Genomic DNA, 17,507 nt, shown 5'->3' on the forward strand with positions numbered 1-17,507 from the left:
ATTTAAAACTACAGATTGGAAACCCGTCTTCAATATCAGGAAAGATGCAAAAAGAAATCATTCACCTCGGGAAGGTGGAACAGTATCAACTTGCTTTGTTAAGACAAACATACACTTAATATTTTAAATCAAATGGATGTTAAATTGCCAGGCTTTGCCCAGTAAATCTCAGCACCTTTTCGGTCATGAGTAGGCTAGTGATGTCCATTTCTACTTCTAGCTACTTCCTGTATTATTGTGGGAATTGAGTTTTTTTTCAAATCCTGTTAAGGAAAATATTGCTGTGGAACTGACCATATCTAAGAGTTTCCAATGTCCTTTACGTCCAGGGATGGCACAGAAACATGAAACTATTGATGAGGCTTAGTTGGTCATAAACTGTTGGGTCTAGGAAGGCCTATATCAAAGAAGAGTTAGCAAGCCAAACTGGCAGAAGAGGTGATGTTCCCAGACCAATTTTCTGGTCCCAGTGTTATTCACTATTTGTACTGGTGATTTGAATATGGGCATAGAGAGAAGATGAATTAAATCTGTCAAGTTATAGTGCTCAACACTGGTAAATGTCAAAATCCTAAGAGAATCTGCCAAAAACCAAAGTTTTGAAAATCCAAGAAGTTCAAAAAGGAAAAGTCTACACATCTCAGTAGGAAAATAAACTATGAAAAAGGACATTTAAGAATGTAAACTAGTTTGTGAGATCTGCTCCCATGAAGATCTTTAGAAAAAGGGTGAAAAGCTATCAATACCAACACGCATTTGGTTTTGATGTGTCAGAGGCATGGGTTTTGAAGCCTTATGGCGAAATTATTCTAAAATGCTGCTATTTAGCAAAGGAGACTAGCTATTAGATACGCAGGCTATTTGACTAAGAGATCATAGCCAAATACTAAGAAACACCTAAATTCACCTAATGCTTTTCTCACTCTTTTCATGGTTAATTTCCTGTGACTTTTCTAGCTTGACAGATTCCCATATATTAAGCTTGAGGGTGAATAAAATGCAGATGACATAATAGCAAGTTTTAAATCTGTTATAATTCATAAAAATGATTCACCGTACCTTTCGTCGATGTTTCCTTAGATCACTTGGCTGTGAATGGAGACAAAACAAAAACAAAAGCCTAATTACTGAAAATCACTTTAACATGATGAATGAGAATGAGCATAACTATCAACTGCTGATCATTTATTACTTGCCAAGAGATAAAGCCAGCATCAGAGTACAGACTTTCAAATCTGAAGGCAAAGGTCCACGTAGAATAACCCCAAGTCTCTTAGCATAGGACACTATTAAGATTTTTTCCATTTCAATAGATCAGAGGAAGTGAAAGGCATACAGAATTACTTGGAGAAAAACCCAGTTTGTGACTAAGTTTGATAGACAATACGTTTTTCATTCTTTGACCGTTTGGTTTCCCTCAAGGGTGATTTATGCTCTAAAACTTGATTTATTTTAGCATAATGCTGGAATCTTAATTGTTCTTTTAAAAAAAAACACAGGTCTGTGCATGATAAATATTTTCGACAATCAACCTAAAATGCATGTTTGCGTAGGTGATGCTTTGAGGAATAAAAGACTAACCAGTAAAAAAATAAATGGCAAGTTAAAGCTTTTCTTGGCTGTCATCAACTAAACCAGAGATCAAATTCACCAATCCGGGGGCTTTAATAGAGAGGAAGCCATTGTACTCCAGTCTCTCCTTAAAGCAGTGCTCTACAAAAAAACTACAGCTGATAATTAACAACACTTGCCACTCCCTTATTGCACTCAGAGCAAATGAAATGGAAAGTGTGCTCCATATCAAAATAGATTTTTACATTTCAGCTCTGGGGTTTGGAATCAAAATGAATGAGAAAACATTCAAGTACAATAAAATTTAGTATCACTATCATTCTAAAATTGCAAGATTAGTAGACTAATGGCCAAACGGGAATACAGAGTCTGCACGACTAAGCTAGCATAACAGTCCCTTTAATTATTTAATGTTCTGATGTGGAGGCAAGAGGGACTGTCTTTTTCTTCTTTTCTCTACTTTCCCCGGGAATGCCCAGTTGCAATAGAAAGGGACCTGGTCATAGCAGCAGAAGGGGACTAGCACATCACTGGGAAAATAGCTCAGCTATGTACAAATGTTCCAGGAATTCCTCTCGCAGCTACAGGGCAGCATAAAAGAGATGGGGGAAAGCAGTGAAGTGAACTATGTCACTGTGAAATCCTCCCTCAATCCACCTTCCTATTTCAACAGGCCAAAGATCAGACTGGGTCTTAGTAAACCATTACGTACACTGGTCCAAAGGCCAAACCCAGAGATTGTGGGTGACAGTAGAACACCCACACACTTGCTCCGAGGTCAACTTAAGTTTGATGACCATAAGGAGCAATTAAAAGAAACAGTATGTTTTCCACTTGCCTGTGTGCCCTTGGGCCAGTCACTTAGCTTCTCTGGGCCTCAGTTTCCTCATCAGTGTCATGGGAATGAAATACTAGGTCTCTCTGTTGGACACAACTGTGTCTGTTTTGATGACCTTGTTTCTAACCCAGTGCTTAGTACAGTGCTTGGTACATAGAGGTTAACAAATATTCCAAATATTATCATTATTATTAATGTTTTTTAAAACATGAGAGAAAATCACTCCAAACAATGGACTGTTGGGCAATGAAAGAAGAAGATGGACCACTTTAATGTGAAATTAAAATACCGTGAATAGAAAATTGTTGTGGCCACTTACTAGATGAAGCCCTCCACATCTGCACCATGGAGAAAAAAATTCCTCACATACATACACGATAATATATGGATCTGTGCTTTTGGTGATAAACGCTTTGGGCTTCAGATTTTCATGTAGAGCATGCTTCTTTCTTGAACTGTGATAAGAAATAACTTCCGGGTAGCACAGATAAAAAATATGAATCCTCATAGGATACAGTGTGGTGCAGTTGCTTCAAGTGAGGAGAGAAGTCATATCTGGGGTGTGCCGAGCACCATCACCGAGTTCCTACAAAATTTGAATTCTGTTGTGCTTCCAAGAGGTCTCTGTTCTGCCCCTACTATCAATCCCTCTGATCCAAGCATTTCTGAGGTGTGCATGGATCAACCTAGAGAGTATCGCTAGGGATCGGTGAGCCTGGATGAGCAGGATGTGACAGCATAATATTCCAAATAAGAATAATAATAATGGCATCTGTTATTACTATGTGCCAAACACTGTTCTAAGTGCTGGGGGAGCTACAAGGTTCTCAGATTGGCCACAGTCCCTTTCCCGCATGGGGCTCACCGTCACAATCTCCATTTACAGATGAGGTAACAGAGGCACAAAGAAGTGAAGGGACTTGCCCAAGGCCACACAGCAGACAAGCTATTTGCAATTTTAGAATGATACTGATACTAAATTTTATTGTACTTGAATGTTTTCTCATTGAAGCAGCGTGGCTCAGTGGAAAGAGCCCGGGCTTCGGAGTCAGAGGTCATGGGTTCGACTCCCAGCTCTGCCACTTGTCAGCTGTGTGACTGTGGGCAAGTCACTTCACTTCTCTGGGCCTCAGTTACCTCATCTGTAAAATGGGGATTAACTGTGAGCCTCACGTGGGACAACCTGATTACCCTCCCAACCCTTAGAACAGTGCTCTGCGCAGAGTAAGCGCTTAACAAATACCAACATTATTATTATTATTATAAGTGGCAGAGCTGGGATTAGAACGCAGGTTCTTCTGGCTCCCAGGCCCGTGCTCCATCCATTACACCGTTCTGCTTCACATGCCAAAGGGTTCCTGACTCTCCTACCCTTTTGTAATGCCTTGGAGTGGAGACCAGGCTCTCATACTTGTACGGGGCCCTGAAATCCTCTGGAGAAAGCCGGGGGCTAAGCCGTGAGTTGCTGCTAGTAGAGGAAGCAATCAACGATAACAATAATAATACTAGTTTTTGTTAAGTGCTCACTATGTTATGCCAACCACTGTACTAAGTGCTGAAGTAGATATTAGACCATTAGATCCCAAATAGGGCTCACAGTCTAAGTAGAAGGGAGAACAGTATTGAGTCCCCATTGAGAGAACTGAGCCTCAGAGAAGTTAAGTGACTTGTCTAAGGTCACACAGCAGACACGTGACAGAGCAGGGACTAGAACTCAGGTCCCCTACCCGAACTGTGCTCTTTTCACTCGGCCCCACTGCTCCATATATTGAAACGCCAAAAATAGGAAGCTCCACATGCATTACTGGTGGTAAAAATCCATAAATCACATCCCCTCGTCACACATAAACTCTTCTCCCGATTGCTGTATCCCAGTCTCTCCTATTGTCTCCAGTGGTCTGTCCACAGTCCAACAGCTAAGTCATATCATTTGAAACATGCTTCATTATGTCACTATAGAATTTATTCTATCCATCATATTTCCATGTGCCCCCTTTCAGTTCTCCCATACAAAAGATTTTTGGGTATTCTGCTGCCATCCATTTCTCCTCGCACAATCACACGAGAAGCAACATGGCTAGTGGATACAGCATGAGCCTGGGAGTCCAAAAGACGAGGTTCTAAATCCCAACTCCCCAACTTGTCTGCTGTGTGACCTTGGGCAAGTCGCTTCTCTATGCCTCCGTTACCTCATCTGTAAAATGGGGATTAAGGTTGTGAGCCCCATGAGGGACACGGACTATATCCAACCTTTCATTCATTCAATAGTATTTATTGAGCGCTTACTAGGTGCAGAGCACCGTACTAAGCGCTTGGAATGTACAAATCGGTAACAGATAGAGACAGTCCCTGCCTTTTGACGGGCTTACGGTCTAATTGGGGGAGACGGACAGACGAGAACAATAGCAAGAAATAGAATCGAGGGGATGAACTTCTCATTAAAACAATAGCAGATAAATAGAATCGAGGCGATGTACATCTCATTAACAAAATAAATAGGGTAATGAAAATATATACAGTTGAGCGGACGAGTACGGTGCTGAGGGGATGGGAAGGGAGAGGGGGAGGAGCAGAGGGAAATGGGGGGAAAAGAGGGTTTATCTGCGGAGAGGTGAAGGGGGGGTAGAGGGAGCAGAGGGAAAAGGGGAGCTCAGTCTGGGAAGGCCTCTTGGAGGAGGTGAGCTTTATCTACCCTAGCACGTAGTACATCTCCTGGCACATAGTAAGCGCTCAATAAACACCATTTTAAAAAAATCAATCCCACAGTGGAGCTCTGTTGCTGGAAACACTCCGTCAGTGTTGATGAGCTGACCTACTCTGGAAGATGCATTCATCTCCTGGGGCAGTTTTGTCAGCATCGTCTGCAAACCATATTGAACATCAAAAGGCAGAATGTGTGCGCGCGCTTGTCTGCGTGCGCCCGTGCGTGTAGTACGCTCACACACAGACACCGGCTGACTCGTTTCCTTACCAGTGTCATAACTCCCATTCGATCCATTTCCCGGGCCGGGCTGCGAGGAGTGAGTTTAGGAGTTGAATGGCCACTGGGAGGTGATGAGCTTGCCAGGGATGAAGCTGTTACTGAGGCGGTGATAGATGTACCTGGGTGGACCCTCGCTAGGTTCAAACCTTCCAGGCTCACGCTGGCCACTCTATTCTCTATTTCTTCGGCACGCAGTTCCGTCGATTCTTTTTCTTCCTGAATTAACCTGAAAGACACGTTTGAAGTCTGGTCAGTGTGGTATGCTACCCAATAGCTCTGAATGATAATTAAGAATATTCTTAGAGTTCACTAAGTCTTTATATTTAATCCTGATATAAATATATTCATAATGCCTCTTTTTGGCTTCTCAGTTCTATCAGATCTTCAGTGACTTCCAAAGAATCCGGGGCACAAATATCCTAGAGTGCATTGAAAGATTCTGTAATCTCTTTTTATGACAACGGACTTACAATTTTCTTTCCCTTTTTCTTTCCCAGATAATAGCATCCATTATTTAAAGTTCTTTTAAAACTCTGACATTTTCAAGTCCCTACACATCAGTCATCCAATAATCAATTGCCCATGTTTTGTTTCCTGTCAGGATACAAAATGAAGCAAATGAAGCAAATTGGTTGCGTCAACATTCCTCAGAGCTGTTACCTTTGTTGACTTTATAATGAAACATGCCGAAGAGAAGCACGGTAACTGGGAGTGTAAACAGTGAGAACAGATTAACAAATCTGGAAACATCACTAGGTTACCTTCAGATTATTATTATATTTGCTAAGCACTTACTTACTGTGTGTTCTGAGAGTTTGGATAGATACAAATTAATTAGGTCAGACATAGTACCTGTCCCACATGTGGCTCACAATCTAACTAGGCAGGAGAACAGAAACAGATATTGAAATCCCCTCTTTTTACAATTGGGAAACTGAAGCACGAAGGAATTAGGCGACTTGTCTAAGGTCACATGGCAGGCAAATGGCAGGACTGGGATGAGAACCGGTGCTTTTTTTTTTTTTTTTATTGGGCCATGCTGCATCTCATGATATCTAAGAGCACAAGCACAGTGACCTGGACAGATAATTGCTCTGGGAATAAGCAGGAGCAGCATGGGAAGCAGCATGACCTAGTCGATAAAGTGCTGGCTTGGGAGCTAGAGGACCTGGGTTCTAATTCTGACTCTTCCACTTGTCTGCTGTGTGACCTTGGACAAGTCCCTTCTCTTCTCTGTGCCTCAGTGTCCTTAATTGTAAAATGGGGATTAAATACCTGTCCTCCCTCCTACTTAAACTGTGACTGCCATGTGGGGCAGGGACTGTGTCCAACCTAATTTCTTCGTATGTAGTCCAGTGCTTAGAACAGTATCTGACACACAGTGAGTACGGCGTGGCTCAGTGGAAAGAGCCTGGGCTTCGGAGTCAGAGGTCATGGGTTCGACTCCCGGCTCTGCCACTTGTCAGCTGTGTGACTGTGGGCAAGTCACTTATCTTCTCTGTGCCTCAGTTACCTCATCTGTAAAATGAGGATTAACTGTGAGCCTCATGTGGGACAACCTGATGACCCTGTATCTACCCCGGCGCTTAGAACAGTGCTCTGCACATAGTAAGCGCTTAACAAATACCAAATACCAACATTATTATTACTTTACCAGTACCATAAAAAAATGGCAGAGTCCAGGCCTTCGCTTTCTCCACTAAGTCACCCTGCTTCTCAATGTACTGCAAAAGTAGTTGCCTAGTGTTTGAAGATGAAAATATCAAGCTATTTTAAATGCCCAAATTGTGCCATTACTAAATTTGCCCAATGCAATAGCAGCACTTGAAGATAGTTGGAGTTCTTTGGGACGATAATCTGATATTGAAATTTTCATATTCATACATTTTCCACTGATGAACAAAATGATACATTTCTTGTCACAACAAAGACATCCATTATTAAATATCCTCTGACTGAACATGATTCATTAACTACAGTGGGAGAAGAATCAATTTGCAATTGCAGAGAATGATTCAGAGTTTATTTCAAACAGGAATTTTATGATAAGGACGTTTGTTATGTACTCGTCTCAGATCATTAGTTTCCTGTGACACAGGCAGAGAGAGAAAGAGAGAGACAGAGAGAGAGAGAGAAAAGAAAGACAGCAACAAGAGACGATATGGCATAGTTCAAAGAGTGTGGAGTTGAGAGTCCTGAATCTAGTGTCTAGTCTCAGTTTTGCTACTTGCCTACTGTGTGGATTTGGAGAACTCACCTAACCTATCGGAGCCTTAGTTTCCCCACCTGTACAATGGGAACAAGACACCTGCTCTTCCTCCTTCTTAAACTGTGAGTCTATGTAAGACAGGAATAGTGCCTTATCTGATCATTTGAAATTATCTTAGTATCTGACACATAGTAACTGTTTTAATACCACTGTAGCTTCCCAAGCACTTAGCAGAGTACTCAGTAAGTGCTCAATAAATATCACTGACTGATTGATAGCAATAACCTTGTGGACAGGGAACATATCTAACCAATTCTGTTATATCGTGCTCTCCCAGATGATGTCTGATACCTGTTTACAGGTATTTTAAAGGTATTTTAAGTTGTGGGCAGGGAATGTGCCTGTTCATTGTTATACTGTACTCTCCCAAGTGCTTAGTACATGTTCTGCACAAAGTGCTCAATGAATAAAACCAAATGAATTAATTCATTCACTTGTATTTATTGAGAACACAACAGACACACTCCCTGCCCACAAAGAGCTCACAGTCAAGAGGGGGAATGAATAAAAGCAGAAGGAAAGAGTGAAAAAGACAGACGAGAATGACAAGGATAGAAAAAGAAGAAGAAAGGAGTGGCAAAAACATGCAGTCACATGCCCAATCTTAGAAACAGTCATTGAGACATTTTAGTGTGTTGTCTAACAGAAATGGTGGCTATTCCTGATACACTATTTCTTCCTTGGCTTAGGCTGCTTCTTTGCTTAGGCTGCTTCTTCTGCCACTATCATGGGCTGTCACTTGCTGCTGCTGATGCTGTTGTCCTGGGTTATTGTTATTTTTATCATTATCATTTTTGTTAAATGTTTAATATGCTTAGTGTTCTAAGCGTTGTGGTAGATACAAGGTAGTCAGATCAGACACAGTACCTGTCCCAAATTAAGCTCACAGTCAAAGTATGAGGGAGTACAGCTATTGAACCCCCATTTTACAGATGAGGGAACTGAGGATGGAGAAATTAAGTTACATGCCCAAGGTAGCAGAGCAGACAAGTTCCCTATTATCACCTCTCAGCCACAATTAGAGCCAAAGATGAAACTTTCCAAGATCCTGCCAGTTTCTAAGATACCGTAAGTGGGTGAGGGAGAGAAATTTTGAGAGACAATCGGAGATGCCTAGTCACTTTCAATTTGCTTTAGTGGTGGTAGTAAGAGTATTTATTAAGTGCTTACAGTGTGCAAAGCACTGTACTATACATTGGGGAAGAACAACTGAGTGAGAATTAGCCAGGGTCCCTGGCCCTTTAAGAACTAACCAGAAAAGGTCCTTAATTGGACTCTTGAATCTCAACTGCTATTTCTTCAATTAGAAAGTGTGACATATCTTTAAATTTCCTTTTTTAGTTCCTCTCCGCCCCAAATATGTGAATATTGATAGACCTTAGCCCTGAAAGCTGTACTGTAGAAGTTTTACTACATCAATATACACAACATGAAACATTAAGATACAATATCACATGAAACACTTGCAGCATGGCTTAGTAGATGGAGCATGGGCTTGGGAATCGGAAGGACTTGAGTTCTAATCTCAGCTCTTCCATTTGTCTGCTGTGTGACCTAGGGCAAGTCATTTAGCTTCTCTGTGCTTCAGTTACCTCATCTGTAAAATGGGGAATGAGCCTGTGAGCCCCACGTGGGACAGGTACTGTGTCCAACTTGATTTGCTTGTATCCACCCCAGCACTTAGTAGAGTGGCTGGTACATAGTAAGTGCTAAAAAAAAAAATACCACTACTATTATTATTACTTATGTCTTCTACGGAAACAGATTGAAAGAGGTTACATGTTCAGTTCCCAAAGTGAAAGAATTCAAAGTTCATTTTTAATAGTTTGTCAGACTGGAAAATAAAAATTATGTGGTTTAACTGTGAATTGAATAACTGCTTTTTCAAAGGAGCTTGCTGGAAGGTGGAATCACATAGGAATGAAGGTTGGAAATAATAATAATGATGTTGGTATTTGTTAAGCGCTTACTATGTGCAGAACACTGTTCTAAGCGCTGGGGTAGATACAGGGTAATCAGGTTGTTCCACTTGAGGCTCACAGTTAATCCCCATTTGACAGATGAGGTAACTGAGGCAGAGAGAAGTTAAGCGACTTGCCCACGGTCACACAGCTGACGAGTGGCAGAGCCGGGATTCGAACCCATGACCTCTGGCTCCCAAGCCCGGGCTCTTTCCACTGAGCCACGCTGCTTCCCCGACAATAGACTATAACACTTTGAAGAAATGGGGCTAACGGTATAAAAAGTGCCTTTGATGCATCCAAAGAATCTTCCAAAAAACCCCGATACAAAACTTACAATATTGCCTCGTTACCTGGATCACTTTCTGAAACTGCTGTTTGTTATCGCAAAGTACATGCATATTTAACAAATTCAAATGCTGGTCAAAAATTACCTGATTTCTTTATTGATTGCATCTAGCTGTTCTTGAAGCATCATGGCTAGTGTTTGGGCATCAGAATGTCCAGTTGGAGACAAAAGGTCCATGGAGCTAAAAATAGTTTCTCTGTCATCATCATCGATATCAGACATCTCGGTGTCACTTTCAAATGGATGGCTACTCAAAACTCCAATCTGCTGAGTTCTGTTCCACTCATGCTCCCCAAGTGATTTAGCCTAGAGAGTAATTCAGACCAAAGTATTTATCACATTGGACATTATACAGGGTTTCCTTTCTGGACAAAGTTTTTTGCAATGGACCTTTTTAATAAAGGAGTAACTGAAAATAGCCTCCAGCATTTGTACTTGGTAAAGGCGATTCTTTGGTATGAATAACAACCACCACAACAATAATTAAGAGCCAGAGGTAATCTAATATTACCAAATGTAATGGATATATATACCATACACACTTTTTTTAAGGTATTTATTAAGTGCTTACTATGTGCCAGGCACCGTGCTAAGCACTTGGGTAGATACAAACTCATCGTGTTGAACACCATGTCCCACATAGGACTCACGCTCATCTCCATTTTACAGATGAGTTAACTGAGGCACAGAGAAAATTAAGTGACTTGACCAGGGTGACAAAGCAGACAAGTGGCGGAGTTGGGATTAGAACCCAGGTTCTCTGACTTCCAGGGACTGGGTTCAAGCCGGTTCGCTTGTATCCACCCCAGTGTTTAGTACGATGCCTGGAACATAGTAAGTGCTTAACAAATACCATTATTATTATTACTATTATTATGCCCTTGAAAGAACACAGTATAACAGTATAACCGACACTTTCCCTGCCCATAATCGGCTTACAGTCGAAAGGGGGATATAAAGGATCCGTAGTGATCTAGGAAAAGGCCAAGAACCAGAGAGATGCTGGTGGGTAGCAAGGAAGGCCAATGGAGTGGTGGGAAAATCAAGTGAAAATGCACTTTGCACTAATGGAGCAATATAAACCTGGTAAGCCAAGGATCCTTCTCAAGCTGCTGCTACTCCTGGGAACTCAGTAAGTGTGTCACTAAGCAGATTTAGCCTTCAACATATTTCAAACTTCTGTTTAATGACCAAGAGATTGTTGTATTTTCCAAGAATTGGCTTTAGCCATTTTAAGCTCTCTCCTGCTAAAGTAAAATGGAATCTCTTTTGTACTGAGGGGACCAATCAACGTGAGAACAAGTAGAATCAACTGGTTTGAGCTTCAAGCTCAAGGACCACCCTCAATAACTAATTCATTTTCTCTGAAAACAGGAGAAAAGTGGGTGTTTTTTTAAAAAATCAAACCCAGCCAATTTATGTTTTACATGTTTTGGAAGCTACTGAGAATCCCATTTTGTTTTCACCGGTAGGCTTATTTTTATTTTGGCCAGGAGCTTCTAATCTCACTGTGAAACACTGAAAGGGATGAAAGGTGAAAAAAAGTTGAACCTTGGGTTCTTCTCTTCGGACTCCCATTCGCCCTCTCCTCGGTCTTCTTATCACTTTAGTGGATCTGTAGTCAGGCTGGCTATCAACAAGTGAACCTACGGAATATCGCAACTCTGCTGTGGTGTCTATGTGAGTTCTGGAAAAGAGAAATAAATCCATCAATCGTCATGCTTATTGAGGGCTTACTGTGTGCAGAGCACTGGACTAAGCACTTGGGAGAGTCTGATAATACAGAGTTTGTAGACATGTTCCCTGCCCACAAGGAGCTTACAATCCAACATGTCAATGATATGTGCTAGACAAATTCAAATGCAACAGAATATCACTCATTTCTAACCCATCCTCAATCTGTTCTTTCTTTATTCAAGAAAAACAAAATAGATTATCTGTTGATCTGTCAGGAGAACTGTTTCTGATATGACAATGAGGAGCAACATTCTAAGAATAAGAACAGTTTAATTTAATTATAGTACTTTTATGTGATTTTGTTTTTCCTGTTCGTAAGACACTTCTCATTGCCGTACCTAAGTTCTAGTTAGTCAGGAATGGAGAAAAACAATCGACAGCTTTTCAAAAAATGGCTATGAGGAGAAGGAAGGGAGGATAAGTCCAATTAATGAAAAAAAACCCAAAACAATCATTTGTCTGCTGTGACCTTGGTCAGGTCGCTTAACCTCTCTGTGCCTCTGTTACTTTATCTGTAAAATGGGGATTTAGACTGTGAGTCCCATGTGGGACATGGACCATGTCCAATCTGATTAGCTTGTATCTATTCCAGTGCCTACTACAATGCCTGGAACATATTAATGGCTAGAAAAACCATTAAAAAATACCTCAACTCATCTCTCCCTCAACCAGATCACACAATTCAATCTGCCACCAAATCCCGAGAGTTCGACCCTTTCAACCTTGCTAAATTCCACCCTTTCTGCTCCATCAAAACTGCTACCATTCTGATCCAAGCACTCATCATTTCCTGCTTTGACGACTGCATCAGCCTACTCACTGATTTCCCTAATATGAAAATAATAACAGCAATGATGATGATAACAATAATAATAATGGGATTTGTTAAATGCTTTCTAAATGTCAAGCACTGTTCCAAAACATGGGGTGACAATTAATCAGGTCAGACCTAGTCTCTGTCCCACATGGAGCGCACAGTCTAAGTAGGAAGGAGAACAGATTTTGAATCCTCATTTTAAACAAGAGGAAACTTAGGAAGAGAGAAGTTCCTAAGGTCACACAGCGGGCAAGTGATGGAGGCAGGATTAGAACTCGGGTCTTTTGACTCCCAAGCCTTAGCCCTTTCCCAAGCCATGCTGCTTTTTGCTGCATCCTAACTCTCCCCTCTCCAGACCATTCTTCATTCTGTTGCGCTGAAAGGGCCTTACAAAGCTGGAAAGTGTACAGGCAGGGTTGTAATAGTGAGGTGAGGTACGAGGAGGCAAAGTGATTGAGTGCTTCAAAGCCAGAGGTAGATGGCAGAGGTAGAGAAGCAGCATGGCTCAGTGAAAAGAGCCCGGGCTTGGGAGTCAGAGGTCATGGGTTCGAATCCCGGCTCTGCCACTTGTCAGCTGTGTGATTGTGGGCAAGTCACTTCACTTCTCTGTGCCTCAGTTACCTCATCTGTAAAATGGGGATTAAGATTGTGAGCCTCACGTGGGACAACCTGATTACCCTGTATCAACCCCAGCGCTTAGAACAGTGCTCTGCACATAGTAAGTGCTTAGCAAATACCAACATTATGATTATTATTATGGGCAACTACTAGAGGTACTTGAGGAGTAGGGAAAAATGGTCTGAATGTTTTTGTAGAAAAATGATCCTGGCAGCATAATGAAGTAAACTATAGGCTCCTTATGGGCAGGGAATGTGTCTGCTAATTCTGTTGTATTGTACTCTCCCAAGCGATTAGTAGAGTGCTCTGCACATATCAAGGGCGCAATAAAATACCACCGATTGATTGTACCGGAGTGACAAGAGACAAGAGGCAGGGACATCAGCGTGAAAGCTTTACAGTGATCAAGGCATGATAAGGTAAATGCTTGGATTAATATAGTAACAGATTGGATGGAAAGGTAAGGGCAGATTTTAGTGATGTTGTGAAGGTTGAACCAATAGGATTGAATAATAGATTGAATATGATGTGGGTTGAATGAGACAGAGGAGCCAAGGATAACACCAAGGTTACGGGCTTGCGAGACAGGAAGGACTGTGGTGCTGCCTACAGCGATGGGAAAGCCATGGGGAGGACAGGGAATTCTGTTGTGGACATGTTAAGTTTAAGGTGATGGCAGGACATCCAGGTAGAAGATACCTTGAAGGCAGGATGGAATGCAAGATGGCAGAGAGGGAGAGAGATGAGAGCTGGAGATGGAGAATTGGGAATCATCCACATAGAGGGGGAAGAGAATGCAAAAGGGATTTTTCTTCATTTCCCATGGAACTATTATTTCTCAAATGTTAATTTTGCTAATGATGAATTTTCTTGCATACATAAGGAAGTATTATGGAGGGACTGTAAAATCCAATCAATCCTAGAAAATGGCATATATTTTCCAAAGAAAGTATTACTGTGATCCAGCAATACTCCGTTAATTAAAAAAAAAACACAAATTTAACTGGAGAGCAGCTCAGAAAATCTGGTTGCATTCCTCATAAAACTATAACAAAACCCCAAATCTTTTATGGGGCTTTAAAAAGAAAATTCCCAACCCTGATTTTCAAGCCTCAATCAGATTAAATACATGTACTGATGGAAAGCTCACTTATGCTCCTTTTTGTCCTTTGAAAGTACAGAATTAAACGCATATGTACTAAATGACATTAATATTTGAATCAACCCTAGATTTCAATTTAGCATAGTGTAAGTTTCAGCTGGCTGCATTCTATTAACTTAGATGGATAAAGAACATCTTTAATTATAATTTTTTCAAAACTTGAAACAGAGATACATAACTCCATATATATACTCCTTACTCATGTGTTTGGATAATCAGTCAATCAGTCAGTCATATTTATTAAGTACTTTCTGTATGCAGAGCACTGTATTTAGCACATTGAAGAGCACAATTTGACACCTCCAAGGCATGGTGATGAAAAATAAGTCTTCACTGTCTACCAGCATTTCAAGTGAGTTACACTTTAAGACTGAAGTTACCTACCGTGTTAATGTAGGTTCAATTAAAGAACCTGCTCTTATTTTCATCTGATCAAGTTCTGATCTCAGTTTTTCAATTTCTTCAGCTAATCGTTCCTGTGGGACAAAAAAAAAAGGCTTAGAGATAGTATGAATATGGCAATTATAACGTCCCTTCAAATGTTAATTCCGAGAATATTACTTAAGAGTGTGAGAAAAATAAAAGCATCTGAATGCCTGAAACCTTCACTTGATGTTCATTACATCAATCAATCAGTGGTCTTTATTGAGCCCTTCCTGTGTACAGATCACTGGATTAAGTGTTTGGGAGAGTGTAGTAATAATGTTGGCATTTGTTAAGCGCTTACTGTGTGCAGAGCACTGTTCTAAGTGCTGGGGTAGATACGGGGTAATCAGGTTGTCCCACCTGAGGCTCACAGTCTTAATCCCTATTTTACAGATGAGGTCACTGAGGCACAGAGAAGTTAAGTGACTTGCCCACAGTCACACAGTTGACAAGTGACAGAGTCGGAATTCGAACCCATGACCTCTGACTCCCAAGCCCGGGCTCTTTCCACTGAGCTACGACGCTCCACAAGGAGTTTACATTATAGAGAGGAATACACTCTTAAGGGCTGCAGTCATTGAGGAGGAGGGTGTGGTGCTATGGTAAATATGGCAGTTATGACAGAAGTGGTGGGAGAGGTACAGTGCTAGGGTTGAGGAGAGACAGTAATAATAACTGTGGTATTTGTTAAGCATTCATTATGTGCCAAGCAGTGTGCTAAACTCTGGGGTAGAGCCGGGATTAGAAGCCAGGTCCTCTGACTCCAAGGCCTACGCTTCTTCTACTAGGCCTCATTGCTTCTCACGGGTAGAGATCCAAAAATCAAGCCCGACTGACTCTCTCCTCCGGTCTTTAGCTTCTAGTTGTTTAGTGGCTAAAATCCCCTGAGGCATGAATAGGTGGTCCTGTTATCTACGTAATATCATTTTTAGGCTACTGCAACTGATAATGGGAAAATTTTGTGTGTGTGTGTAGAGGAAGTATGAAAATTCCTATAACTATAAATAGAATCATGTCGTATTTGAGAATTACTTTTCTGGTACCCAAACACTCCTGAGACACTTCATAAAGCAATGCATACTTCATCACTTTTATTTTTTATTTTTTAAATCGTCCGGCCCTCTGTAAATCTGGCCTGAAATTTACGCTGCTGTGCTACTTTATCTTCCAGGCAGATTTTTGACTTTTCTTTTAAATAAATGTTATATATAACAAATGCTAGTGTCTTTTCAAAATATTGAGTTCAGTTTGAGCATGTTTAGAATGTTACCTTAATTTTAACATTCCTTACCAATAAATTTATCATAAAATACATACCTTTTCCCTTTGCATACAGGGCCCACTGCTAAGCAAGAGCCTCTTCTACATGCCAAACTACCTCACTCTCTAGCTTGGCAAAAAAAGATGGCGATCTTGGGGGAAAAAAAAGATACCTTCTCTTGGACAGACAGGATAGTAGGGGAAAGGCACTTATCGACTGCTCTGCCCATCATCTACAACCCTCTCTCACTGCTGCAATTGAAATCTGAGAGAGGGAGAGAGGAAAAATTGGGGAGTGTTTGAGTCTCACAGCTGCTGGTCTCAACTGGAAAGAAAAGAGGAAACACCAATAGACTGGTGACACTGGTGACACAAGTGAAAAGATTAACCCACTTCAGTGAGTGTATTAAGGCTCCGAGAGGAAGTGGAAGAATTCTCTAGGTGCCTCAGGATGTAGAATAGTAGTGTAGTCTTGAGTTTCTTTTTTTTTTTTGAGGGGGAGTGATGGGGGTTGTATTTGTTAATAATAATAATGTTAGTATTTGTTAAGCCCCTACTATGTGCAGAGCACGGTTCTAAACGCTGGGGTAGATACAGGGTAATCGGGTTGTCCCACGTGGGCCTCACAGTAAATCCCCATTTTACAGATGAGGTAACTGAGGCCCAGAGAAGTTAAGTGACTTGCCCACAGTCATACAGCTGACAAGTGGTGGAGCCGGCATTCGAACCCATGACCTCTGTTGCTTACTATGTACCAGGCACTGACTTAAGAGCTATGGTAGATACAAGCTAATCAGATTGGACATAGTCCCTGTCCCATGTGGAGCTCAGAGTCTTAATCCCCCTTTCACAGACGAGGAAACTGAGGTACAGATAAGTGAAGTGACTTGCCCGAGGTCACATAGCAGACAAGTGGCAGAACTGGGATTAGAACCCAGGTCCTTCTAAATCTCACCACCAGGCTCTGTCCATTAGGCCACCCGGCTTCATCTGTTCTATTTGTCATTATTTATTGGTTTGTTTACCATCATTTGTTGCTATACTTCTCCTGCCTTTCCTATGGCAAGTTTAGCAATTTCATTGGTGCCAATAATGATAGTATTTCATTATAACTGTTTAAACTTACAAATTAGTTCCAACAATCAATCAATCAATAAAATGCAGTTTGTTTAGGAGCACAAGTCTGCAGGTGTCTAGCCTGAGTAGTATTTCCACTGTTTTGGAACTCCCCCTGGACCCTTGTTCACCACATAAACAATCATCCATACTACATTTTTTTTTTTTAACACAGAGGTTTTTACGACTGCAAATATCACACTGTTTCAGGATGGCCATATTATAATTTTAACGAAATGATTAAATGGGACATTATTTCCCCACTGTTAAGACTGTCAGAGCTATCTCAGTGCTTAGAACAGTGCTTGACACATAGTAAGCATTTAACAAATACCATCATTATTATTATCCCTCTGAAGCATTAGATTAAGACCGTTCAGGAACAAGGACAGCGTCATT

The 17,507-nt window shown here is 41.2% G+C and overlaps 1 protein-coding gene across 5 annotated transcripts in view; it reads right to left on the reverse strand.

Annotated features, from left to right (window-relative positions):
* PPFIA2 (PTPRF interacting protein alpha 2) overlaps positions 1–17,507 on the reverse strand; it is a 422,696-nt gene that overhangs the window by 78,651 nt on the left and 326,538 nt on the right. For all 5 annotated transcript variants that reach the window (XM_029079000.2, XM_029079003.2, XM_007666225.3 and 2 more), the window contains 5 exons: positions 14,691–14,782; positions 11,524–11,659; positions 10,058–10,278; positions 5,382–5,619; positions 1,060–1,089 (listed from right to left, as the gene is read on the reverse strand). In XM_029079000.2, coding sequence (XP_028934833.1) covers positions 1,060–1,089; positions 5,382–5,619; positions 10,058–10,278; positions 11,524–11,659; positions 14,691–14,782 — 717 coding nt within the window. The remainder of the gene's footprint in view (positions 1–1,059; positions 1,090–5,381; positions 5,620–10,057; positions 10,279–11,523; positions 11,660–14,690; positions 14,783–17,507) is intronic.

Source organism: Ornithorhynchus anatinus, chromosome 14, assembly GCF_004115215.2.
Source record: "Ornithorhynchus anatinus isolate Pmale09 chromosome 14, mOrnAna1.pri.v4, whole genome shotgun sequence".
Lineage (NCBI taxonomy): Eukaryota > Metazoa > Chordata > Mammalia > Monotremata > Ornithorhynchidae > Ornithorhynchus > Ornithorhynchus anatinus.